Source organism: Xylocopa sonorina, chromosome 13, assembly GCF_050948175.1.
Source record: "Xylocopa sonorina isolate GNS202 chromosome 13, iyXylSono1_principal, whole genome shotgun sequence".
NCBI classification, from domain to species: Eukaryota; Metazoa; Arthropoda; class Insecta; order Hymenoptera; family Apidae; genus Xylocopa; species Xylocopa sonorina.
Genome location: NC_135205.1, coordinates 1,177,390 through 1,204,473, shown reverse-complemented (window position 1 = coordinate 1,204,473; position 27,084 = coordinate 1,177,390). Strand labels below are relative to the sequence as shown.

Genomic DNA, 27,084 nt, shown 5'->3' with positions numbered 1-27,084 from the left:
ACAAAATGAGTATGCTGCTGGACGCGGTGCTAAGTAATCTATAAAAGGTACTCAAGCAAAGACCACGATCAGAAGGGGCTTTGCTGGTATCATCACCGATTTGCCGAACGGGCGGTTCGCTGCATTCTGAAACCGGGAAACTTTTTGGCGTATTATAACCTTTCGGCTAACCCGCGAAGTAGACGCTTAATAGATCTAATATATGACTATCTAATATATAATTTTGTTCGCGTGTGGAGGAACGGTGCGCGATAGTGAAAGAAAATTGCTCTGTGAAGAAAATTGGGAGTGATTCGGCCTATCATAAACTTTTGATCGAATACCTAAATCTTAATAGGCCACCTGGTTTCAAGCACAACGTCCAACATCACATCGAGACGATCCCAGGGTCACCGATCGTTCAGCAAACCTCGCCGCTTCTCCTCGAACCGAGTACAGGTAGCAAAGGCCGAAATCGACCTCCTCGCGTAAAAGATTTTGCAAATCTTACACGGAAAAACTATATTTAGCAAGATAGATTTAGTTCGCGCCTGTAATCAAATATCCATAGCGCCGAATGATATCGAAAAAGCGGCTATAGCCCTTTCGGATTATTTGAAGTCGTTTTCATGCCGTTCGGTCTGCGTAGATCAAGTTATCCGCAGGCTTGATTTCGTTTTTGCCTACATTGATGATGTTCTTATCGCTTCGAAAAACGAAATCGAACATGAGAAACATCTTCATCAGCATTTTATTCGACCAACTATCCGAGTACAGCATCGTTATTAATGTGGCGAAATGCGTTTTCGGAGTTGAGGAGATCACATTCTTTGAATTCATCGTTACCCGTGACGGAATCAAACTTTTGCCTGAAAAAGTGGAAGCCGTCGCGAATTTCTCTATACCTAAAACTGTCAGGGCGCTGCAGAAATTCCTCGGCATAGTTAACTTCTACTACCGCTTAGTATGCTTTTGAAACGGGCGGCAAAAGGGATCGCACCAGTCTCGTGAACAGAAGACTTGGAAAAGGTTTTTGGCGATATAAAGAAAGGGCTTGTTTTTTTCACAAAAGTCCTTTCCGCAGCCCAAAGAAAATATAGCGCTTACGGCCGTGAATTGCTGGGCATTTACGTCGCCGTTAAACGATTTAGGCACTTTGCAGGAGACCGAAATTTTACAATTTGTACGGACCATAAACCGATAACCTTTGCTTCCAAACAGACATTAGATAAGTGTTCATCGCGGTAATTTCAATATTTAAATTATATTAGTCAGTTTACTACGGATATAAGGTACATTAAAGGCCTCGATAATAACGTAGCAGAGGTGTTGTCGCGTATCGAAAGCTTAACTTCAGCCCCTGATTACAAAACTCTCGAGCCAACTCAGGAACAGGATCACGAGCTGAAGCATTACATTTAAAGGAAATTCATTTTCTCGTGTGCAATGCTTCGCTATTGTGACACGTCCGACGCGGCGTACACCCGGAGGTACGTGCAAGCCAATAGCTTGTAACCGACTGGTATATCTGGCCGTCAATTAACAAAGACTGCAAGACTTGGACTGAGCATTGCGTGCCGGTATCCAAGTGTTACAAGTATTGTTTAATGTACGTCGACCATTCCTCTCGCTGGCTAGAGGTTATGTCCATTACGGAAATTAATACAAAAACAGTAGCTACGGATTAATTAACATATATGGATTTCACGATTTGGTGTTCCCTTGCGAATAACCACTAACGAGGGACGCCAATTCGAATCTTTTTGTTCAAAGAGCTAGCACGGCTAATCGGTGCTACTCATTTGAGAATGATTGCATAGCACCCACAGGTAAACGGCATGGTGGGGCGCTTTCACCGCCAATTAAAAGCAGCAATAAAATGTCACGAGACCGAAAACAAAAATTACGTTGAGTACTTCCAAAGGCTAAGACCTTCGCCTGTTATTCGTCACGGGACAAGAAAAACTTCGTCACGTCGTCATACGTTTTTCTCCGCCACGATGCAGTCAGAGGTCTCTTATAGCCCTCATACGATGGGCACTTTAAGGTTTTGCAAGGTGGCGACAAAACTTTCCGTTTGAAATGCGCCTTTATCATGAATGACGATGAAGACTACCTCCATGCCGAATCACGACGGAACAGCGACGAATGAAACAATGATAAACGCAACAATAATACACCGACAATGCGACAGGATCAAGACACAACTTCCACGACCGACTATAAAACGCGATCCGGTAGACGTGTCAGATTTCCCGAGCGATTACAAGTCGGCTTATAATCCGAATTCTTAACCATAGGTTTTTCATTATTGCATCGCATATATTATTACATTTACTACACACTTTGCATTACGCTTTATTTTATTCTTTACGTTCCGCGCCATAATATAGACATTAGTTATACAATTACTTTATGTTATGGAAAATATTAATGTAAGAGATAGTTTGTGGCTCGGTATGTGCCGCGTTCCAGCTGCTTATTTTCCCTTGTCATACTCAAATGTCACTCTGATTTTAACCGCCGTCGAGGACCACGAGACGATCATCCGACGAGCGAGAGCAAGCGTTTGCAACCAAACCTATATATGTCTTTGCATTTCATATTCTTCCAGAAATTCTTTGCATCTTCGGTACTCTTTTCTTCCCCTCCCCCTTTTAGTCGCCTCTAACGATAAGCAAGAGATACTGTGGGTAAATTCTGATCCCCACCACATAGGGGTTGTTTTTCATACAAATTGAAACCGTCAGATATATCAGCAAACGGTCAACATATGAGTACTGACAGACATTGTGGTAATTGTTTGCCAACATTTGTAGTTATTGAGAGAGCCATATATATATATATATATATATATATATTTTTTTAACTCATCATAAAAATTCATGCAACAGAGAATATATTAAATACGATGGCAGCATGTTGATGGTTTATGGAAATGTATGAATGATACATTTACTTATAAAGCATTGGACTAATTAATAAGTTACGGGAACAATCAATGTATAATAAATATAATTTAATGTGTAGTAAATTGTATAAATATATTTACTTCATTAGTCTATCACAATTTTCAGGTGAAAATATTGAATCTACTATATCATACAATATTTTTAGTACTCCGTTAACAATTTTTTATTTTATATATATATATATCTTCGCGATACATGATTTTACCGTTTGTAGGAATTGTAAAAACTAATATAACCCTCTATTGCATGAATTGATAACGATGAATTGAGAAATGTACATATGTAAGCAAATATTCGTTCCCGCGCCGCGGAATCCCGACTGGCGGTCAAGGCCCGGGACAATCGCCCCGCGATGCGTTGGCACCCCACCGTAGGAGGATTGCGAAGGCGCCTTCTAGGAACTCTAGGATTTTTAGAGAGAGACTTCGAAACAAACACAAAAACAGTTAAAACAATTCTCTTCGGAACCTAATCGACTAGTTCTTTTGCGGCAAAGTAATTAATGACTTTGTGGAAAAAATCGCCGTATCGAGTTAGTTTACAAAAAATAATAAAAGCATGTTCTTATATCTTTGTTTCGTGTCAGTGTATCTATTTTAGAATCAAAATAAATAAACTGGTTAGTTTAGTCATTTTTAGTATTCGTTTATAACTTTTCTGAAAACGGCTTCGCCACTGCCGCGCGTTATTGCCACGACGATGTTGGCGACTGCCTCTACCATATCGCGGTGCTATAATGTGATAATAGTGTCGAGACACAAATGTCGCCCCAATGCTAAGACTATGCCGTTATAAGAGCCGAGTACGAATACTGTTTTAGCATGATTTTGCTACGGAACACTACGTTCCATCCACTGCCACTGGCGTGCCAATCGCTGTGGTGTCTGGGATATTAATAGATATTAAATTCTAGGTAGGATATAATATTAACTATTGTTTTGTAATAAAAATTTATAGAATAAATAAAATGCATATATACGTATTAAAAACGGATATATTAGACAAAAGCAATTGCTTTTGGTTTTCTAATCTGTGATAAAAAATTAAATGGAAAATATTTATTTGCATATTATATACAGAAATATTTTATACACATTTTTATATTATTTGTTTAGATGATTAATATTGTAGCATATTTAAAAATATGTTTAATTATATTATTTGACCAAAATTACAAATTTAATTTAAATAATTTTATATATTTTTTCTTGTAAAATAGAGTTTACAGTATTAAAAAGTATAGAACTCATTCTTTATAAGCGAATTGGCAGAATTTTTTATATTAAAATTCAATGCTCCTAAATATATGTAGTATAATGATAATTTAAAAAGTGTCCATTGTTTAGATAGAGAAACTATCCATTTTTCCCACATATTTGTGCAACATTTCAGTTTTTCTCCATACACAGAATGTATACAACACTTTGACATTTCTATCATTCCAGACATTCTTGATGCTGTATTAAGGGAATATTCAATACAACGCATAAGGTCATTTGTTTTAAGAATTAATAACATTTGTCTATTTACTCTATCTAATACATTACTAATTTGTGGCAGTAAGTTTGGTATTTCTTTTTGGAACTCCTCTTTTTCTTGCACGTTATATTTTGTTTTTTGTACACCAGTCATAATTGTATTCCAAGTACGTCCAGATACCATACAAGCTAATAATCCATACAAATCAGCAACGCCTAAATTAGCGCAATGTGTTTGCATCGCAGCTCTATTGCCATCAAGTATCGCTAACCATAGTTTAGAGTATTCCCATCTGAATTCGTTTGAAAGATTTGCATATAACCCATGGTCTAAAAGTATGATCTGTGCTTCATTGTTTTTGTTTTTGACCAAAACATTTCCAGGATGTGGATCCGAATGTACAAAACCTTCGATAAATATCATGTGACTGTATAGCCGACCCAGTTTGCTACTAACTTCATATGGATTTAAATTATTACTTTGAATATATTTCAAATCGTTCACTTGACCTCCTTCTACAAATTCCATTGTTAGAACTCGTGGTGATGAAATTTTCCAATATATTTTTGGTATTTTTAACCAATGATAATGTGAAAATATATTTTGAATTTTTTCTGCATTTTTTCCTTCTTGAGTGAAGTCCAACTCTCTAGGAATATTCTTTTTAGTTTCATCGACAAGCCAATCGAATTTAAAGTCAGGAAACACTAATGATGTTAATTTTACTAGAGCTGACATAGTTTTTATGTCTACATAAGAGTTAGTTTTAACTGATCGATGTTGAATTTTAACAGCAACAATGTCGCCATTTTTCAATACAGCCTTATGGACTTGCGCTAAACTGGCAGCACCCAAAGGATCAGGACTGATACTTTCAAATATTTCGTACGGATCTTTCTTAAGGTCTTCTTTGATTACAGTGAGCACGTCTTTAAAGGACGATTGTGGTGCAGAACTATGTAATACCCGCATTGTACTAACATATTCTGGTGGCAACAAATAATCTAGTGCACCAATATGTTGACCTACTTTTATATAAACACCTTTATTGGCACAGCAAAGTTCTAACAGTTTTTCTGCTCCATACTTGTGTACTTTTGATTTTAAATCAAGATATTCTTGAGTATTTGGATTTAAATTACTTCCGTACAATTCATTTTGGTAATGTCTTCCTATGATGAAAGCAGTGATCGCAGCACGTCCTAATCGTACAATGCCAATAGACCCTAGATCATATTCATTTGCTCTTAAAGATGCCAATGTACCTAATCCAATTATTCCAAAAGCAGCTCTTTTTAATAATCGTTTAGATATAAACATTATCAATTAAATAGCAGGCAATCAGAATTCTGTTTAATTTTTTATATATATATATATATATATATATATATATATATAATCTCTCTGGTGATCTGTAATCAAACAATAACAAGTGTTAAATGATCGATCGACCAGATTAATTATATAAATGCAACTTTTCCAAATATCAAATTACCTTAAGATAGAAGTGAAATTCTTATTTCTCTTAATAATTTTTATTTACTATATAATCAAATATAAGCTGTTATATAATATATCTGTATCTTCTGATTTAGAAATTGTAATTAAATTTTAGGCATGTCATAATAACCTATTGTATGTACATATAAAAGATATTATAGTGATATTTCTGTGTGTTGAATAATCGTTTATGAGAGTATTTTAATTTACCAATTTTTCCTCGAGAAATATCCAGTTAAGTCTAATAAATATTTCCTTAATTACTTGTTTTTTCTGAGAAAGTAACATGGTAGGTAACCTCTTTTACGTAAAAACTGTTAACCTTTACTCACGTGGAATGACAATCAAGTTATAATCGATCCTCGATGTTTTAATGCGAATGCATTCGAGTATCTGATTTCTATTGAAGTAATCGTATATATCGACACATTTTTTTCAAACATTTTTGCTCCATAAAATTTAAAGACGGAAATTTTAAACACGATAAAAATAAAAAATATTTAATTATCAATTAAGAAATTTATATGTAAAGTGACCAGACGTCTCATGTTAGGTGAGACTGTGCCATCTGTCGAAAACGGTTCCACAAAGTGCTCTGCGTTGGACGATCTTTTATTTTTTGGATTAAACAATTTCATATTTACTAACTTAATAAAACAGTGCATTGCATTTTTACAAAGTCGATGTTGGGGTTGTTACTAGGTGGTTTAGAAATATTGAAGGTTATATATTGCAAGTGTAATTTGTAACAACATATCAGAAAATGATGGATTATTGAAAAAAGTTGATAATTCGGAAAAGTATGAGTAATTTTTATTTGTTATGCGATGTTTTTATTTTGTTTTTGTTTTGTTTTTATGACTGTCCTTGTTATTTCCATTGTGATTTACAATATATATAGATATACATTTCTTTTTGTACTTGTTAACACATAAAACATTTGGTCACTTTATTTATATAACTGTTATCGATAACACGATAGAATATTTAGAGTGCCACATTCCCTATTTTCAACATAAATAGTTTATTTGTTACTTCATTAATAAGTAATGTAATAATTTTTAACATAAATGAAATATAACATTGCATCCTATTTTGCATTAACTTGGATAACTTATTTGTATACGTATCACAAATGTCGGGGTATCCATTGAAAACGCAACCCAAATTTGCAAACATGTACACGAGTCTCTCGCTGCCATACTTAAACATCGCATTGCACCCTACCTCACTACCGTAATTTGTAATTTGAAAACTAATATATCCGCCAGGGAAGAAGATTAAGAGAATCTGCGATTCGACCCGAAACGAAACATGTCCTTAGTCCATAACGATATTAAAACACTACTATTAAAATGCAAAATAATAAACCAGACCATGCCTTATTGTTAGAGTTGTTTGAAGTTTCAAATAACTAGTAAAAGGTGTTAAAATTATTTATCATTTGTCAGGCAAGCATATTTTGGATTATGCTTGATGTCAATGAATACACTGATTATGCTAATTTGTAACCCAAGTTGTGCTTATCCGACAAGTGATAAATAATTGTCCATTTTTTACTCGTTATTTTAACCTTTTGTTTTGTATACTTTACATATATTTTTTAAATGCATTTAGCAACTAAACGCGTGATCGTTTTTATTAATAACAATCAACCGCGATATGGTTTATTATTCGGCATTTCAATAGTACAACATTTCGCAAAATCCTACGTTTAAATATTTCGCGACAATCAGATCTACTGCGTTAGATTCAGGGATATGTGTTTCAAGTATGTGTAATTGCAAATGGCCCTAGTCACCTTACCCGCTAAATGCAGCGGATTTAAAATTATATGGCAATGAGAAAATGTGTAATTTTCTGCTCTCTATCGAAATCGCATGGTTTTGGCAACAACCGATAGGAAGCAGAGTGAGACTTAAGAGTATACATGGTAACACATTCGTATGAGCTGTCAGATATTTGGATTGCGTCCTAGATGAATAGACCGATTTATAGTAACGACCGGAAGTGTTACTATAAAAGTACTAATCATACGATACTACAATAATAAACATTTCATCTACTATCTTTGATTTCCAATTTTTCCAGATGCATGTTCTACCAAGGCTCTCTAAAAGATATAGACGTAATTTCAATAAACGTTAAGTAAAATATTACATTAAGTTGTAATGTATGATATTTCACCTTTAAAACTGGAATAGCATTTGTCAATTGCAATCCTAAACTTCTCGCCAATACAATAGGAGCTGCTGTCCCTTTATATAATCTGTGGAGTGCATCAATTGAAAGCATTATTGGAATATTATGTCGTTGTCTCAAGGTTTCATATTTTCTTAAAAAATACATGTTTCCTAAATGACTTCCACATGTTACAGCTTCTGCAAGAAGCTGAACTAATACTGTTATGTCTCCAAAACCTAGATTTACACCTTGACCAGCTAATGGATGGACTTTATGCGCTGCATCTCTGAAAAAGTTTTTGTAACAATTATTTTTTGTTACACAATATGAAATAATATACATAATATATATAATATACGTTTATGATACAAAATATATACAATTTTTTATTTGTAAAGAATTGTATTTTTTACTTGCCCTACTAAAACAGTTCCTGGTTGAACATAACGTACAGAATGACCGAATTGTAAAGGAAAAGCTGCGCGTGATCCTTCTGCAATAGCCGACACAGATGGTTGTAATTGTCGCACTAAACCAGTTTGTAAAGATAAACTTTCAAGTAATTGTTGAAGTGTTCGTAAACCACTTTCAACTACACCATCTTTTGGATAAACTTTCCATAAAGCATTGTTGACATTATCAACAAATTCTTCTTCTGAAACTCTTAAAAGCCTTTTTGCTTCATCTGTTGGCAGTGACCATACAAGAGAACTAAGACAATCCGTTAACTATAACGACAAATAGAAAAGTTACTGTTATATTTTAATTAATTTTAATTTCTTTGTAATAAGAAAAAATATTACCGGAAGTATTGCTATTGGTCCTGCTGGTAAAAATCTTTGCCATGCAACAATATTTTCTGTAGGCTTAAATGAAAAAACAATAAATATGCTTTGTAATATGCTATATTAATAATTAAATGATAAAATAACTTTTACCTCTGACAATTTAAGAGTGGCAACTATAGCCATTTGATTATAATCCCATTTCACATACTGTGTACCCATTGCTCGTCGTACCGATGAATTTGAACCATCGGCTCCCACCTGGAATATAAACCCAGTAGAATATACTTTTTGATGTTATTATTTATTTCACATAAAATGTAGTATGTTGATACAGAAGAATTGAATAATTTAATTTATCATATTACATCAAGATAATATCAAATATTATATTACAAAAAGAGTAGTATATAATTATCGTGCTTATGTATGAGTATGCTTACATATGTATTTAGAGAGAGGGAGGAAGGGAGGGAGGGAGGGAGAGAGAGAGAGAGAGAGAGAGAGAGAGAGAGAGAGAGAGAGAGAGAGAGAGAGAGAGAGAGAGAGAGAGAGAGAGAGAGAGAAGGAGAGAGTGGTAATGTGCTGGAAATAACTTCAGTTGTGTGCCACATTTCAGTGAGAATACTATAATGAATTGTAATTTTAAAAAGTTTCTACATTTAGGCTTCTAGAAATCCAAAACCGCTAGCTATCTGTTACACTTTAAGCATTTTTAATTGTTTATTGCAAACGCACATTTCAGTTTTATATCTTTATATACATATAATAATACTATATACCAAACATACAAGAGAACAACTAAAGAAGAATACAATTTAGGAAATTGTATGCAAAAGTTGCTTAATTTTGATTTTTCAAATTGTGACGCACAGTATCTTCCTCAATGAATGTTATTATCAGTTATATGGAGAAATACATTCTAAAACTAAAATTGTGCAAAATTTATAGAATTTTTACATTTTATATTTTATAGTGCGTGTACTTATAACAAAAAATATTTTTAGAAAAATTATACGGTGACTTAAAACTAACGTTTACTAGACACTTGAACATCACGACGTAGTCACAGCTAAATATATCCCTGTTCTGTTTTATAAACATCAACGAACACGAGTGTGGTTCTGTTTTAAAGCTCTATACTGGTAACTAAAATAGTTTATAAGTGTTTAAAATTGAAGATATTTGTAAATATTGTAAAGTAAAAATTGTAAATTTTGAAACATTAAAAACGGAAGTAAAATATATAAACAATATTATAAATTTTTTAATGTTAATAGAGAAAGAGAAAAATTCAATGTAGCATGTCAATCTCAAAAAAGAAATCACTCCTAAAGAGGTTTTTGAGTAATCATAACTCTGAAAATGAATCAAATGAAGAACGTGTAATGGCTTCGTCTTCCATTGTTATTGTTAGTAATAACATGTGTACACAAGTACAGGGAAAAATGTTTAAATGTAATTTACTAAGCATTGACTATATTCCAGGAAAATGTTGAAGACATTTGGATGAATGACATAGAAGAAGGCAGTATTAGTTCTGAATATAGTTCTGAACCTATCATATGCCACATAAAAGAAAGACAAATAACGAACCAGCAACCATGGAATAGAGAGGAAATTATCTTGGCACTATCTAATCTTCCAGCAGGAAAGCAGGCACTTTCAATTATTTCTACTCTCCATGGAGACACTCTGCATAAAGTTTTGGATGAATTTTTGCACACCAATCATAACGAAGCAATGAATGTTCAGAAAACTGTAATTTCTTCATTTGCAAATGGGTAAATCATATATTTATAATTATAAATATTCTATTATAATTACAATTTTATACAGATATAATTTGAATAAAATGTTTGATGTAATATAGGTGTATGCAAAATGCATTGTTAAATGTTGAAAATGAAGCAGCTGCAAATGCAACTGTTCCACAACTTTTTCTGAACTGGCCAGATACTTGTCTTCTAGTTTCTTGTTATCTAGGTCACGTAGGTGTGGTTAAAGCGTTGCTAAAGAAAAATGCAAAAGTTTCAGCCAGAGATAGCGACGGCAGGTATATAATTAAATAGAAAAAGGGGTAATCCTATTATAATCCTATTATATAAATTTGTTGATTTTATAGAACTCCGTTACATTTAGCTGCTTGTACAGCTTCTTTACCAATTCTGGAAGAACTATTACAATATGGAGCAAATCCATGCGAATGGGACTTGAATAAAAAATTTACACCTTTACATTATGCTGCTGCTAGCGGAGATCTCAACTGTGTTAAATGCTTAATTAAATCAGGAGCAGATGTAAATGCTGGGATATGCAGGAAAAGTCCCCTTTACTATGCTGTTCTAAATAATGCAGTAGATTGTGTGAAAATTTTATTAGAAGCCGGCGCATCTCCTAACAATCCACAGGTTTGAATTTGCCATGATTCTCTAAGATATTCAAAATTATTGTCCTTCAAATTTAACGATTACACAGGTTTACACAGAGACACCGTTGCACGTAGCAGCTAGTTTAGGCTCTGTTACATGCATGAAATTATTGTTAAGTTATGGAGCGGATGTGAGAGTACAGTTTGGTTCTATGAGATCTACTCCATTACATCTAGCAGCTGAGGAAGGTAGTGCTGAGTGTACCAAACTATTGTTAGAAGCTGGCGCGACATATGAAGCCAAAAATGCAAGAGGTCAAACACCAATGCACTTAGCAGTTTTATCTCAATCTGTAGAAACTTTAGATGTACTTATAAATGTTGGATCTAAAGTTAATATCGAAGATAACGATGGCCGTACTCCATTACATGCTGCAGTTGCAAAAGCTACTAGAGGAATAGAATTAGTGAAGATCTTATTACAGGTTCATCTCTCGTTTAAGAAAATTTCAGAAAATACTGTTTACAATATGAAATAAATTTATAACATAATATCTTCTTTATTTTGTTAGGCTGGTTCTTTGATCAATAAAGCGGATAAATTTGGTTACACAGCCCTACACACTGCTGCATTAAATGAAAGTTCATCAACTGTAATGCTGTTATTATCAAAAGGAGCAGATGTTACAGCTAGAACAAAAGGTGGTATTTCTGCATTAAGTTTTATTGTACGCAGAACACCGGACGTACTACCGCGCTTCATTTCGCGCTTAGATCATGCAATTTCACTACACGATCATGAACTAGGCGATGTTGATTGTGAATTAAGATTAGATTTTAGACCATTAGTATCAGGTGGCAGAGGAGAAACAGATTTGATGTTATGTCTTGTGGAAGTTGGACAAAGACACGTACTAAAACATCCTTTATGTGAAAGTTTTCTCTACCTAAAGTGGTTGAGAATTCGTAAATTCTTTCTATTAAGCTTAATATTCCATTCCATATTCGTTGCCATTTTTACAGCATACATTGCCGTTACATACTTGAATAACGTTAAAAACATTGACAGGCTTAGAAATGTACTTTTTTGGCTGGTATTAATATTTACTGTGACCATAGTTAGTAAAGAATTTTTTCAAATGGCTCATGGTATATACAGTTACATTAAAAAATGGGAAAATTGGCTTCAATGGAGTGTTGTACTATTGTCAAGTATAGCGTTAATCGTACCAATACATGACTGGCAATATCATATTGCAGCTTTAGGCATTTTACTAATTTGGATAGAGTTAATGATGGTGATTGGAAGATTCCCAATGTTTGGTCTTTATATTCAAATGTTTACTCAGGTATCAATTAATTTTTTCAAATTCCTCGGTGCTTATATTTGCCTTATAATAGGATTTTCACTAGGCTTCAGTGTATTACATAAAAATTATGATTCATTCAATGATCCTTTAATTGCTTTGTTGAAAACAATTGTAATGATGTCTGGAGAATTAGAATTTGAAGATATATTCTTTAGTACAAAATCACGAATTTTATATTCTGGTACTGCACATTTAATGTTTTTAGGTTTTGTCATTTTAGTGACAGTAATCTTGACGAATTTAATGATGGGCCTTGCTGTATCGGATATACAAGAATTAAGAAGGTGTGCTGGACTAGATAGACTAGTACGTAGAGCAGAATTAGTAGCACATTTGGAAAATATGTTGTTTTCCAAACTTTTAGACCATGCGCCAAATGCAATAATAAAAGCATGTAGACAGGGTGCACTTCTGTTACATCCACCATATCACTGTGCAATTCATATTCGTCCTAACGATCCTCGTGAGAAGCGTCTACCGCGAGAATTAGTAAAAGCTATTTATCGCTTGGTAATTGAGAGAAAAACTCATAACATGAAAGTAAAACGAGCATCTACATACGACGCACGTAATATAGACATAGGTACATCTAGATTAAATCGTCTTTACAGTAGTACGTCTAGCGATAACAATCAACAACAGTTAAATGAATTAGCTGCTGAACTAAAAAGATGTTTTTACAATATTGGTGCACGTTTAGATAATTTAACTAACAAACTTGAAACTATTGTTAAAGACTATAATGATTCTACATAACGCTTAGCATGTATTCGATAAGTCGATTAATTATTATACTTTTTGTCCACTTACCAATAGTTTAGTTTTATATTTCGTTCCATTTTGCAACTGTACTTCTGCATTTTCTTCTAATTTTTTAGGTAATACAATATTTTCAACTTTTGAGTTATAAATTACATTCACATTTTCTTTCTCTGCCAATTGTTTATTTACTGCGTGTAATAGTAAATCACTTTCAACTATGTAAGCAATTTCTTCAGACAAATAATCTTCATTGAATACAATCATAGCATCAGAACACGCATCCCATACCTACTAAAAATTTTATATTTAATTGTGGTATTTGTCATACATAATGTTACTGCATAATATATTATATTTTGTTATTATAAGAAATATAATGATGACGCTATTAAAATATCTTGTTTAATTAACTTTATTTATTTTTTAAATACCTGCATTTTTCGTACTGCGCACAAACGTATCGCTTCGATATGTTGCCACGCTCCTATGCTTGAAAGCAAAGTACGTGTTTGGTTATTTAACGCAACAACGCGATTCGAATAATTTTCTTGTGATTTATATTCAAACTGTTTACCACTTTCTAATAAAAGGATCTTCTTACCTCCGAGCTTTCTATTATTTGCTATTATAAAAAATATTAGTGTAAGATATTATCTAGAATATATATATATATATATATATATATATATATATATATATATATATATATATATATTTAAAACTGGAATTAAATAAAAAAAAGCTAAAAAATTATTTTTATACATACATACATATATTTATATAAATACAGTTTAAAGGGAAAAAGGAGAGAGCTAACCTATTGCACACGCAAGTGTGGTTCCAACCATACCACCACCACTGATGATAATATCATAATCCACATAATTTTGTGCAGTGATGGAAAAATGTTTTCTCCCAAATACCGATGCATTTGGAATGAAATGTTTGTATTTTTTTGAAACTAACGTCACAATATCGCAACATGATACCGCTTTTACAAAAGTCGCCATTTTTTTCTTTACTGTATCATAGGCAAACCCTGCCTATAATGTACAAAATAATTGCGCTTAATTTAATAATTTACATATATATATATATTTAAATGTATATATACGTGTGGTGTATAATAGATATTTAAACAACCGAGAAAATACACTGTTGACACAGCGTCTGCATTGTGGTGACACTTGTGAGAAGTGTCGGCAGTTCGTTAGTTAAAATGCCGGCACGCGTAATCAGCACGTTCTTAGACAACAGCGTGATATGCCGCGTCAATGGCACGATACACTCCATTCAGGAACTTTATCGGCAATACTAAAAATGACTAAACTAACCGGTTTATCCACTTTCATTCTAAAATAGATACACTGGCACGAAACAAAGATATAAGAACTTGTTTTTATTACATTTTATAAACTAACTCGACACGGCGATATTTTTCGCAAATTCGTTAATCATACTTTATCGTTAAAAATTCATGCACGTATTTAATACTCTCCATTTTTCTTTTTTTTTTTTTTTTGCCATTTCTCGCAAGTGACAGTACAATGCCGGTGTGAAATAATCTGCGCAACATTCTTACCTATATAGGTATACCTGTGCTGTAGAGCTCGGGATTCCGAAATCGAATGCGAACAAATTCGAATATCGAAGGATGTATGGAGGGAGAGTGTGATTTAAAATCGATTCAAGGTCAAGGAACGCCTCTTAACAATATTGATAACCTTCTCTAAACACGCGAGCTCAAAAGTCGTGAGGTGGTTGCCCAAGCTTTCGATCACTTAGCTACGTATAATGTTTTCCGTTTAAAATTCTCTCTTCGTTATTTATCCGGATAGTACAATTCATATATTGTCTTAACAAACGTGTAATAAAGTCTTTGAATATCTCGCTCTTCGATATTCAACAAATCTAACTATATCGTTATATCGATTACACTCGACGCTACGTTCAAACGATAAGGTAACAAAAGATAAGGTGCTCTTCGACACGCCATCTCTAATCGCAACGAAAGCATCCAGTGTTTACTTGTGTCTACTTGTGCTCGTTCGTTTCTAGGTTGTGTTTCATTTACGTGTGAACAAAACGAAGCTATTTATTATAATCTGTAGACGTATCATAAAATAAAAATGTTAAATGTACAAATAAGTACCGCTTTTGGAACAAAGCAGATTCTTACTACTGATACTCCACTTAAAATTGCTAAATTACGGGATCAATTCAAAGTATTAACGGTATGTAATTCGTTAATTTAATCTTAACTAATACATTTCTTAACGGAATCAAAATTAATAATTATATTAATTGCTCCTGAAACTTGTTGTAGAAGAATTGTTACATTACACACAATGGGAAACTCGTGGATGAAAATACCATTTGTTACAATGGATATATTTCTATTGTACCAAGGTTACTGGGTGGTAAGGGGGGTTTCGGTTCTATGCTGCGAGCAATTGGTGCTCAAATTGAAAAAACAACCAACCGTGAAGCTTGCAGAGATTTAAGTGGTCGTAGACTTCGTGACATTAACGAAGAAAAGAGATTGAAAACTTGGATTGAAAAACAAGGAAAACGAGAAGAGGAAGCAGCAGAACGTAAGAAAAAGAAATTGGAAAGACTTTGTACTGAACCTAAATATGAATTTAAAGATCAAACTTATGAACGCGAGAGGTCAGCACTTACAGAAAGAGTTGGAGATGCAATCGAAGAAGGTTTTAAAATTGCCACGTGTAGCATAAAAAGAAAACACGATGAAGAATTTAAACCAAGTAAAAAGAGAATGTTATTAGATTTTGATATTGATTCAGATGAGTTAAATAGTTCCGATGGAAGCGACGAAGATGAGAACAAGCCTAAGAAAACGACTAAACTTCTAGAATCACTATCGAATGACAGCGGACATTCAAGTGATGAAAGTGGAGAAACTACGCAAAATAAAACCGAAACTGAAGCCAAATATTCAGAAACAAATTTTAATACTGAAGATAGTAGTAAAATTTCAAACAGTATCGGAAGTAAAATAAATGCTCCAGAATAGATTAACATAAATCTTTATTACTAAATATGTATGTATATGTGTATTAATTCATGCATTGTTTTATTTAAAATTTTTCATTCTTGTAATAAAATAGTTGTACAAGTACGTGTAATTCTTATATTTACTATTGGTTTGGATATATTGACTTTAAAGTGAATACAAAATTAGTTTACGTATTTTAAATGTAATACTAAACTTAATATTATTAATAATAAACAATTAATATAAAATAACTTTGTTAGACTCTTTTAGAAGTTGTGTTTTAATATAAATTAAAGTATTCTCCAAGCACTTAATTCATTAACGATTTTGATACCCACTGCAAATAAGACTACTGATGTAATAAATGACTTGAAAAAGTCATTTGTAAATAATTCTTTAGACTTGTATCGTTGTACCAATTTATGAAGATCTTTAGCATATCTTGAATAATTTAAGTGTAAGTAATCGTTTTGCATACATTTGTTTTCAATTTGCATATGTATTGTATTTAGAAGAGCACCAAGGCAAATGTAGTGATAAGGCATACATCTTTTATTTAAAATATGCTGAAAACAATTAGTCATATTTTACATTTAACATCTTAAAATATATTTAAAAATGAACTGACCGTTATGTATATATGTATAAATGTTGTAAAAAAATCTCACATTCCTATATATTTTCTTTTCCTTAGTAGTTGATATATAGAAGAGTAAAAGTGACGATGATATGCAAAGATTATAATCCAAGGGCATTTTTAATTTAAAAAATTTTTGTATATTTACTTATATCATGGTATAGAATTCAAAATGTTTACATAAAATACAATATATATATTATACAAATAAACAAAACTAAAGAACATCAGCAGTGATATTTCATTGTTTTATTCTGAAACAATAAAGTGTAAAACAAAAAGTACATTTCAAACGCTCGATATCCGTCACTTGTTGTTTCGTTTTTATATCAAGAAAATACTGTAATGTTGTAGTAGTCCAATTAAGCAATTTATTCGAACTCTAGTTTCCTTTAGGATCTATAGATTCAAAGTAGTAAATAAGTGCTACGAAAAATTGTTGACGACTCTAAAAAATTCTATGGATCGCATTTAATTTTGTTCTCAAGTATATAAATATGCTTAAGCTCAAGATAATCATCAGAAGAGTCTATGAAGATCCAGTAAAAGGTAATCGAAGGAAAGACTATTTTTACCAAAAGTTAAAACAAGTGAAGATCAAAGAGCACGATGGAGAAATCTATAGAGACATTAATGAAAAACTTACACGCATTAGAGTTGGACATTGCAAAAGAAAAAACGCAAATTGTTAACTTTTCATCCAAAGCAAGATGTGGATCCAATAGAGTAGAAAAATACAAGGTAGAACACACGGTAATCGAAGAAAGCAGATATGCAAAATTCCTAGGAATAACATTGGACAGTCAGCTGAAAATGGATAGACACACAATGGACATAGCGGAAAGAGCACAAAAAGGGCTAGAAATAGTAAAATATTTATGTTAACAAAGGTGTGAACGCTAATACAACATTAATTATTTACAATACGCTGGTTAAATCAGTAATGGAATACAGCCTATTTCTCTACTACACATCAGAAATAAATAGGAGCAATATAGAGACAGGGCAAAACTATTGGCAAGTAACTTACTGCTGAAGCAGTTGTCATTGGAAGAATTGGATCTCCTCAAATAGTTGGAGAAGTATGAGACGGAAGCAACTAACCACAGGGGAGGCTTCACAAACGTTCTATATGATGAGTGGATAAGATCTTTAGAATGGAGAAACGTCATCTTAGAGAAGAGGAAGCTACAAGGGGTAGATTCAAATAAAGGAAGGAAACAAAAATACAGTGAAATGGAGGAATACAGTAAAAGCAACGACATAAAAGAAGAAAATAATGGAGCAGAAATAATTGTAGATGCCATAAAGGCATTAGATAGTAGAAACATAGAAATACGTATAATAATGCATTCGTAGGACAAGACAATTATGGAATGGGGATTTGTGTCAGAGAGGATAGTTAAAATCTATACAAAGAATTATACCGAGAACTAGCTATATAAGATAATAAAAAGAAGAAGGAGGAAAGTGTGGATATACTTATTTTAGAAAAAATGAACAGGAATAAGCGAAATATAAAAAAAAAATATAGTAGGGAGCAGGGGAAAAGAACGTGTATGAAATGTAAGGAAGTAAATGCAAGCGAGAAAAAGGATAGGGGCAAAGACGATTTATGTGTGTGAGTAAAAGTAGAAAAACAAGAGAGAGAGAGAGAGAGAGAGAGAGAGTACAAAGCCATATAAAAGATTATAATGAGTGCAATGGGACATACAAAAGTATGAAAGGAGCAGAAAAGAAAAAGAGACCATGAAAATTTAGAAAGGAAAGATTTTCGTTGGGCAAAATAAGTGCAAAGTGCTCTTTACAAACGCCATCTACTGGAAATGTACATGTACTGAATAAAAACCTTGTATTTTTGATTGTACGTTTTACCAATAGAAAACAAATAAACCTAAACCCAAAGCTGCTTAAGCTCAAGTGTACCCACAAAAAAGTTCTTCCTCTAATTATTTGCGAAATCTTAATATTATCCTGTAAATTAACCGCGGTATAATTTTAATTAGCAACAACGATAAGTAACCCAGACAACCAGCGATTGTAGCGCCAATGGCACCGGGTGGAACTCTAAGCACTGTGCTAGCACGGTGCTGCCTCTCAGTTCTCGTAACAGCACTGGAGCGACACTGCGTGTCACGGCACTATCAAAGCACGGCGATATAGCAGAAGGCCGACACGGCGTGCCAGTGGCGTGGGCTAATATATACCAATGAAGAAGCTGTTTGCATAAAAATTATAAACGAATATTAAAAATGACTAAACTAAGCAATTTATTTATTTCGATTCGAAAATAGACCCAGACAACCAGCGATTGTAGCGCCAATGGCACCGGGTGGAACTCTAAGCACTGTGCTAGCACGGTGCTGCCTCTCAGTTCTCGTAACAGCACAGGGCTAGCACTGGAGCGACACTGCGTGTCACGGCACGATCAAAGCACGGCGATATAGCAGAAGGCCAACACGGCGTGCCAATGACACTATCAGCTCACCATAGTGACACGCGTGCCAGTGGCGTGGGCTAATATATACCAATGAAGAAGCTGTTTGCATAAACATTATAAACGAATATTGAAAATGACTAAATTAAGCAATTTATTTATTTTGATTCTAAAATGACATGAAAGAAAGATAGAAAAACTTCTTTTTATTATTTTCTATAAACTATAACTCAATACAGCGATTTTTTTTAGAAAAGACGTTAATTACTTTATCGTAAAAATACATACTTATTTTATAAATATTTTTTTCAACACATCGTTAAAAATTCATGCAACAGAGGGTTATATTATTTTTAATAATTCCTACAAACGATAAAACCATGTACCACAAGAATACATGTACCAAAGGAAAACAAATAATTACGTTCAATATTTTCACCTGAAAATTGTGATACGCTAGTAAAGTAAACGTAACTTAATTAGTTCAACATTTTATAAGTAAATGTATCATTTATTACATTTCCTTAAACAATATGCTGCCATCGTACTTAATACTCTCTATTGGCATGAATTTTCCTGACGAATTGAAAAAATATATATGGCTCTCTCTCCCAGACAACACAAGATAAGATGGTGGCGACACCATACCGGCACTGTAAAGACACTTCCGAGGAGTGTCAGCAGATCCGTAGTCATCTACGTCCGCACTTGTTAGTTCAAATGCCGGCACGCAGTGGCAGCACGTTCTAGTCACCAGCGTAGCACGCGTGCGAATGACACTGCGCCAGCACCAGCGTGACACGCGTGTCATCGTTTCATTCATGAATCTACTCAACAGTGGCGTAGGGTCACATTTGCTAACGGGGAACCTGTGTTTTCATACAAATTGAAACCGTTAGATGTCAGTAGGTGTTCAACATATGCATATTAATAGACATTTTTATAGTTGTTTTCCAATATTTATGATTATTGAGAAAGCCATGTATATACATTTATTTCAACTACTCATAAAATAAAAATATTACTTGTAGAATAAAATTACTTATAAAATAAAATATTATTAATAAGATAAAATATTATTTATAAGATAAACTATTATATATACTTATAAGATAAAATATTAGTTATAAGATAAAATTATAAAATAATAATTACTTATGAAATAAAAATGGGTTAATGTTTAGTTTAATACTTAATTTAATACTGACTATTTTACATTTGTACAATCTTATATATTAAAAATTGAAGCAACCACGAGCCGATTGTTTTGCTGCTTATTCTTCGGTAAGGAGGTATTCGCTACCCGGCAGTTATATAGGGGTAGCATCCCGGAAAGATCCGTTAGGATGAACGCTTTGGATTATTCTTCCATTCCTACAAAACAGTGAAATATGATGTTATTTAAAAAAATTGTACGCTATTGATAGTATATTTTCGTTTAGAAATAAAATGTACCTTTTAAAATTCTTCGTCGTCTCCTTCCTCTCTATTCCAAAAGTGGACAGTGATTGCCCTATCCCTTTCTGCCGCCTTCCTATGTCTTTCTTTAGATGCTCGCAGAGGTTTTTCTATTCCTAACACTTCTACATCCCTTGTATGTAGCAAGTAATTATTAGATTCCGTTAAACTCCTACAAACATTTATAGAAAAATGCTATAAAATGGTACAACAAATTTGGAAATTTATAAATTTATAATATATATATTGTATACTTACTGCATTTGCATGCTCATGTTCCGTTGATTGTTAAGAATTTCTTGTAATATTGTCATCATAGCGGGTGCGGATGTGTCTGTTTGTGCGAATGTGTCTGTTTGTGCGGATGTGTCTGTTTGTGTGGATGTGTCTATTTGTATGGATGTGTCTGTATATGTTTGTGTGGATTGGCATTTTTTATAAACTGGTGCGTTTGTTGGTGTATGAATTTGTGTATTTGAAACCGTTGCGTATGTCGGTGTGTACATTTGTGTGGTACGATGTGTGTGCGGTAATTGTGTATTTGTATTTCTTGAAAATTGTATTTGCTGTAATATATTAATATCACTTTCAATATCAACTTCTATGTTTCTTGTTCTTTTTTTCCTTGGTACCCCGTCCTCTGAATCCGTTGTAAGATAGCGCGTCGGTTTTGCAACTGTACGTTTTCTTCGATCCATGCTACTTTACTGATTTCCAAATTTGAACTTATTGGTGATCGCGTTCCTCTCGATCGCGTAAGGCATTTCGCGTAAGGTTTTTGTTTATTCACCTCCCTCTACATTTTAGGGCAACCTATCCCTGATGCCCCGGAAAAGATTGCTAAGGAATATCTCAATTGTCACTATATCAATCTGCGCCACAGATTGTGTTTTTTGAAGGGTCCTACGCTTCAAGCGAGGTATGTTTATGCGAAGGAGACATATATAAATAAGGAGGCCTTAAAAGAAAAATCCAAGGAGGTCCTCAAGAGCAGTCATTGAAAGGCGAGTAAGTCGTTTTTGAAAATGTAAGCAAATGCGTTAGTTTATTACTAAAAGATACAAGTATTAAATTTACAATAGGCTTGTAGGTTGTCTCAGTGATTCCTCGAAAGAATAGCTGTCATTCCATAATGGAGCGCAGCAGAGAAGGGTCTAATTTATCGTTTTCCCTTTTCTTCAGCTTGGCTCGAAGGCGACGAAAACCAGGCGGCACTCTGGGACGCTTCAACTCCAGCTATCTCTAACAATAACGGAGATAAAAATGTATAAGAATCTCTCTCTCTCTCTCTCTCTCTCTCTCTCTCTCTCTCTCTCTCTCTCTCTCTCTATTCTTCTGTCTCACACATTAAATTATCCCTTTTCCTTACGATTTAAATTCATAGAAATTAAATTTACAGAGTATTTATAATTTAAATGCAATTCCAATTCCGTACGCGGGATTATCACAAAATCAAACAAAAATATTGTACTTTTGACATTAAACCTACTACGACCGGTCAAATGATTATTTTCTACATTTCGATTACAATTTCCTACATAAATTGTACTTGGATCACCTTTAAAGTGAACAATTTTTCCTCTATATATGCTATATACGTACAATACATTTTCCAGGATTCGCTTCTTCTTTATTCTTTCTTTCCTGGAAGAAATGTGTAGTCTGTCGTACCTATCATGAGCGGTCATTTGACCTGTTCAACGATATATCTTTGTTTTCTTAGATTTCGCAGTTTTTGAGATATATGTAAGAAGCATATCGAACTTTGAATTGCTGCAGTTTGTAATGGTAGTTGCCGCTAGGTTTACTGACGCATGCGCATATTGCAATTGTATAGAAAAGTGGCAACGTCGCAAAAGTTCTATCAAAATTTCTATATAATTTTAATTTCTATATAATTTTATTAATATACACATAAAGATTGTATCTTGATATACTTTAGATATACTTTATTATTGTATAGATTATTTTATATTATGTTTCTCTTTTATAAATAACATGTACAGTCCTTTTCATGACGCAGTCTGAACATGTAGTAAGAGAAATGGCAACATCGCAGACTTCTACCTGCATGTTGCGTTTCATGCAATGCCATTACGAGTGTAGCAGTCGTAAGAGTTGGTTGGTGAAGAAGTTCCGGAGTTATAAAAGAAATATAATTCTATTTATAATTATTATTACTTTTAGTTACATATGTATATTATTTTATAATTTTATTTTATATATATTATTTTACTAGTTTATAATTTAACTATAATTATAGGAGGATGGATCGACGACGTATTTTAAAGACATCAATCTCACGGAAACCTGTGAAGAAATTATCAGCAAGACAGAAACGTAGGATTCGGAATGAAATTAAAAACAATATGGTAGCACAAAACCCGAACATTGATACGGATATGCAAAACTTGCCAAGCACATCAGCAGGTAGTAGTTTTTCATATTTGAATGTGGGGAATGCTTCTTCTTCTTCTTCTTCTTCTTCTTCTCCTTCTACTTTTTCATCTCCTTCTGTTGATTCTACTGATTCCTTGGAGCAGTCCTTTCGTGACCGTTTAGCGTCCTGTTTTATAGATAGTAATTTAACGCATAAGCAAGGAAATAATATATTATCCTTGTTGCGTTCTCATTCGTGTTTCTCCAACTTACCGAAAGATGTTAGGACACTTCTCAATACACCACGTGATAGTGGTGTTGTGTCAGTGGTTCCACCAGGGGAATATATACATTTCAGCTTACAAGCAGAAATTCAAAAACTGCTTCAGTGTAAATCCATAGATGATGTTATAGAATTAAAATTAGATATTCATACAGATGGATGTACGTTAGATAAATCTAACAGTATCCATCTTTGGCCCATCCAGTGTAGGGTTTCCAATATTCCCAATAGCAAGCCAATAATTGTTGGCATTTATAGAGTGTAGGATGTAGATGAGAATAAAGTACAAAACTTGATTGCTCAACGTTTACTGGGCGTATTTATTTCTGATTCACCCGAAGGTTCATACAAGAATGCCTTCTTAGGCCATTCGTACTAGCCTCGAGGACACCCTCAACGTCATGGCCCATTCGTATGTTTAGACAAGGCCCCGGAGTGGGGCGATGCCACAGGGAAATGCACACGGCCCTCGTTGACCGTCCGTGCACCCTGTTACCCGATATTTCTTACAAGAGGTAGCCAAAAACCTTATAGTCCTATTACTTTTTTTGATAAAATTATGTGCGATATTAAAGAAATCATACTTAATGGAGGGGTTAGTTATCAGGGCAAAATATTTCCATTATCAGTAAGGTGTTTTATAGCTGATGCACCAGCTCGAGCTTTTATCTTAAATCATCGGGGACATACGTCTTACCGACCTTGCTCCAAATGCAAAATAAGTGGTATACGTCAGAAAGGTAGATATGTTTTCACTGGTGTACACCATTCTCTCAGAAATGATGAGATGTACGTTAGATGTCTTGATGAGGACCATCATAAAGAAGGTAGAAGTCCACTATCTTTGATAGCGTTTGGAATGGTATCACAAGTACCATTTGAATACATGCATCTCGTATGCTTAGGAGTAATGAAAAAATTATTATCTGCCTGGATAGACGGAAAATATTCCCATTCTTCTAAATTATGCGGTCAAGATATCCAGATAATATCCAGTAGGTTAATAAAATTAAAAAAATACTGCCCCTCTGATTTTACAAGACGTCCCAGGGAAATCGAAATATTTTCTAAATTTAAGGCTACCGAATTCCGCCAATTTCTTCTATATACAGGACCATTTGTTACACATGGCCTGTTAAGCAATAATCTGTACAAACATTTCCTTTTTCTTCATGCCTCTATGAGGATTTTAATTTCACCCATATTATCAGAAAATTTATTAGAATATGCAGAACTAGCTCTGCAAAGATTTGTTATTAGAAGTGAACTTTACTATGGCTGTCTCTTCAATAGTTACAATATTCATGGTCTACTTCATTTATCCAATGATGTAAGGCACTTAGGTAATTTAGATTCTTTTTCTGCTTTCCCCTATGAAAGCAATATGTCCCTCTTTAAAAAGTATTGCAGGAAGCCACATTTGCCACTGCAGCAAATTTTCAATAGAAAGATGGAAGAAGAGCAGCATGGTACAAGGCACAAGCAGGATGTTAATTCTTCATTCATTCACGTATCTCATCCATTTGGTAATGGTACTCACGGTCTTCGGTACCAAAAAATACAATTTGCTAATATATCGTTAGGTATAGGTACACGCGACAATTGTTGCATTTTATATGATGGTCGTATCTGTATCATAAAAGATATTTACCATCATAATAATACTGCCACATTAGTTGCAAAAAGATTTATGGAAACCACTGACTTTTATAACGTTGGTATATTGTCTTCAGCGCTTGATATCTATAAATGCAGTACACTTAGCACTGAAACATTCTTCATTCAGCCGCAAGAAGTACGTGCAAAATGTTATAGAATGTCTCTACAAGTCATCGAAAATCCTCAGGAATCATCGACGGATGATGATGAAGAGCATTGCCCTGAATCAGGATTTATAGTTGCTGTTATTTTACACAGTGAAATTAGTTGAGCAATATTTTTTCTTCATAATAGTCGCTATAATTTGTAGCTGGTTTCCATTGAGTGATGTCTAGTATAATAATTGTTTGTCGTATATCCTCAATATTAATTTCCTTTTAGCAGCTTTTGTGCTGTTTTCATTTTTTACAGGCCTTCCTGGCATTCAGAACGTGGTCTATATATGCGTAGACAAGACTTTACCATAGGAGCAACCAGATGTACAAGAAGGACTTACTTACACTTTACAGGAAGTATTATACTTTCACATTTTTCACATATTTTGTCGCAAAATATGTATATCACCAGTTGTTCTTTACTGACATTGGAATTAAAATATTTTCTCCTTTTTTCCAGCACTTTCTGCAATGGAAGAACCAAAGAGAGAACCATACAACACATAAGGCAAAGTCAAAGACCAGGGACTTGGAAAGAATAATTGCAAACCAGGATGGAAATGAAAGAAGGAATTGAAGTGAATTTTCTTCATTTCAATATATTTTATATATATATTTTATAATTTCTACAGACCGTCAAGCCATTTATCACGAGAATATATGTATCAAAAGAAAGTTATAAACGTATTGTACATTAGAGTAGTAAAAGTATTGTATATTATGTTCAGTATTCTCATCTGAAAGTTGTAATACACTAGTAAAATAAATATATTTAGTTTATTCTATACATTAAATTATTTACTATACATAGATTGTTTCCATATCTCAGTTCATTATTTCATAAGTATAAATCATTAAATTTGCTTAAATAACATGCTGTCACCGTATTTAATATACCCTCTATTGCATAAATTTTCAACGATTAGTTGAAAAAAATATTTAAAAAATAATGTATTTTTACGATAAAGTAATTAACGACTTTTCTGAAACAATCGCTGTATTAAATTATAGTTTACAGAAAATAATACAAAGAAGTTTTTCTATCTTTCTTTCGTGTCAGTGTATCTATTTTCGAATAGAAATAAATAAATTGCTTAGTTTAGTCATTTTTAATATTCGTTTATAATTTTTATGCAAACAGCTTCTTCATTGGTATATATTAGCCTACGCCACTGGCACGCGTGTCACTATGGTGAGCTGATAGTGTCATTGGCACGCTGTGTCGCCCCTGTGCTATATCGCCGTGCCTTGATAGTGCCATGACACGCAGTGTCGCTCCAGTGCTAGCCCTGTGCTGTTACGAGAACTGAGAGGCAGCACCGTGCTAGCACAGTGCTTAGAGTTCCATCCGGTGCTATTGGCGCTACAATCGCTGGTTGTCTGGGCTATAAGTGGCAAACAACTACCAAAACGTCTGTCAGTACTCGTATGCGGATATCTAAACTCTGACGTATTTAATTTGTACGGAATAACAGGTGGTTCCCCATTAACAAATGTGACGTCTACGCCAATGCAGAAAAATTTTTGAATGGAACGATGACACGCGTGTCACGCTGGTGGTGGCGCAGTGTCATTCGCACGCGTGCTACGCTGGTGACTAGAACGTGCTGCCACTGCGTGCCGGCATTTTAGCTAACAAGTGCGGACGTAGATGA

General features: G+C 33.7%; 7 protein-coding genes across 9 annotated transcripts in view; 4 read left to right on the top strand and 3 right to left on the bottom strand.

Moving 5' to 3' along the window:
* LOC143430111 (mitochondrial import inner membrane translocase subunit Tim21) overlaps positions 1-27,084 on the bottom strand; it is a 391,485-nt gene that overhangs the window by 48,501 nt on the left and 315,900 nt on the right. The gene's annotated exons all lie outside the window — the stretch shown is intronic.
* The window catches only part of LOC143430110 (serine protease ea-like), a 125,400-nt gene that overhangs the window by 91,922 nt on the left and 6,394 nt on the right, over positions 1-27,084 (top strand). The window lies entirely within an intron of this gene.
* Positions 4,084-5,797, bottom strand: Adck1 (aarF domain containing kinase 1). Its single transcript, XM_076906347.1, has one exon. It carries the CDS (start codon positions 5,748-5,750, stop codon positions 4,182-4,184), a length of 1,569 nt encoding a protein of 522 aa, XP_076762462.1. The 5' UTR covers positions 5,751-5,797; the 3' UTR covers positions 4,084-4,181.
* Coq6 (ubiquinone biosynthesis protein COQ6, mitochondrial) lies at positions 7,917-14,415 on the bottom strand. Its single transcript, XM_076906672.1, has 8 exons — positions 14,220-14,415; positions 13,834-14,024; positions 13,451-13,690; positions 9,053-9,160; positions 8,918-8,980; positions 8,532-8,842; positions 8,118-8,400; positions 7,917-8,043 (listed from the first exon to the last, which is right to left on the bottom strand). Exons 1-8 carry the CDS (start codon positions 14,410-14,412, stop codon positions 7,996-7,998), a joined length of 1,437 nt encoding a protein of 478 aa, XP_076762787.1. The 5' UTR covers positions 14,413-14,415; the 3' UTR covers positions 7,917-7,995.
* On the top strand, positions 10,040-13,454 carry Pyx (transient receptor potential channel pyrexia). The gene is made up of 7 exons (XM_076906670.1): positions 10,040-10,056; positions 10,188-10,311; positions 10,388-10,683; positions 10,773-10,955; positions 11,025-11,310; positions 11,378-11,755; positions 11,843-13,454. Exons 2-7 carry the CDS (start codon positions 10,204-10,206, stop codon positions 13,394-13,396), a joined length of 2,805 nt encoding a protein of 934 aa, XP_076762785.1. The 5' UTR covers positions 10,040-10,056; positions 10,188-10,203; the 3' UTR covers positions 13,397-13,454.
* On the top strand, positions 15,446-16,484 carry LOC143430404 (splicing regulator SDE2). Its single transcript, XM_076906671.1, has 2 exons — positions 15,446-15,636; positions 15,729-16,484. The coding sequence occupies exons 1-2, from the start codon at positions 15,532-15,534 to the stop codon at positions 16,437-16,439; spliced, it is 816 nt and encodes a 271-aa protein (XP_076762786.1). The 5' UTR covers positions 15,446-15,531; the 3' UTR covers positions 16,440-16,484.
* On the top strand, positions 22,768-25,741 carry LOC143430376 (uncharacterized). The gene is made up of 7 exons (XM_076906610.1): positions 22,768-22,797; positions 22,896-22,910; positions 22,977-23,074; positions 23,217-23,876; positions 24,129-25,540; positions 25,585-25,587; positions 25,656-25,741. The coding sequence occupies exons 1-7, from the start codon at positions 22,768-22,770 to the stop codon at positions 25,739-25,741; spliced, it is 2,304 nt and encodes a 767-aa protein (XP_076762725.1).

Coding starts and splice junctions, on each gene's coding strand:
- LOC143430404 (XM_076906671.1), top strand. CDS start 15,532: ATGTTAAATGTACAAATAAGTACCGCTTTTGGAACAAAGCAGATTCTT. Junction 15,637..15,728: donor ATCAATTCAAAGTATTAACG/GTATGTAATTCG, acceptor AACTTGTTGTAG/AAGAATTGTTACATTACACA.
- Pyx (XM_076906670.1), top strand. CDS start 10,204: ATGTCAATCTCAAAAAAGAAATCACTCCTAAAGAGGTTTTTGAGTAAT. Junction 10,684..10,772: donor ATTTCTTCATTTGCAAATGG/GTAAATCATATA, acceptor GATGTAATATAG/GTGTATGCAAAATGCATTGT. Junction 10,956..11,024: donor GCCAGAGATAGCGACGGCAG/GTATATAATTAA, acceptor TTGATTTTATAG/AACTCCGTTACATTTAGCTG.
- Adck1 (XM_076906347.1), bottom strand. CDS start 5,750: ATGTTTATATCTAAACGATTATTAAAAAGAGCTGCTTTTGGAATAATT.
- LOC143430376 (XM_076906610.1), top strand. CDS start 22,768: ATGCGCATATTGCAATTGTATAGAAAAGTG. Junction 23,075..23,216: donor TGTAGCAGTCGTAAGAGTTG/GTTGGTGAAGAA, acceptor CTATAATTATAG/GAGGATGGATCGACGACGTA. Junction 23,877..24,128: donor ATTGTTGGCATTTATAGAGT/GTAGGATGTAGA, acceptor ATTTCTTACAAG/AGGTAGCCAAAAACCTTATA.
- Coq6 (XM_076906672.1), bottom strand. CDS start 14,412: ATGGCGACTTTTGTAAAAGCGGTATCATGTTGCGATATTGTGACGTTA. Junction 9,161..13,450: donor AATATAAAACTAAACTATTG/GTAAGTGGACAA, acceptor TTTATATTCCAG/GTGGGAGCCGATGGTTCAAA. Junction 8,401..8,531: donor CCAGGAACTGTTTTAGTAGG/GCAAGTAAAAAA, acceptor AAACTTTTTCAG/AGATGCAGCGCATAAAGTCC.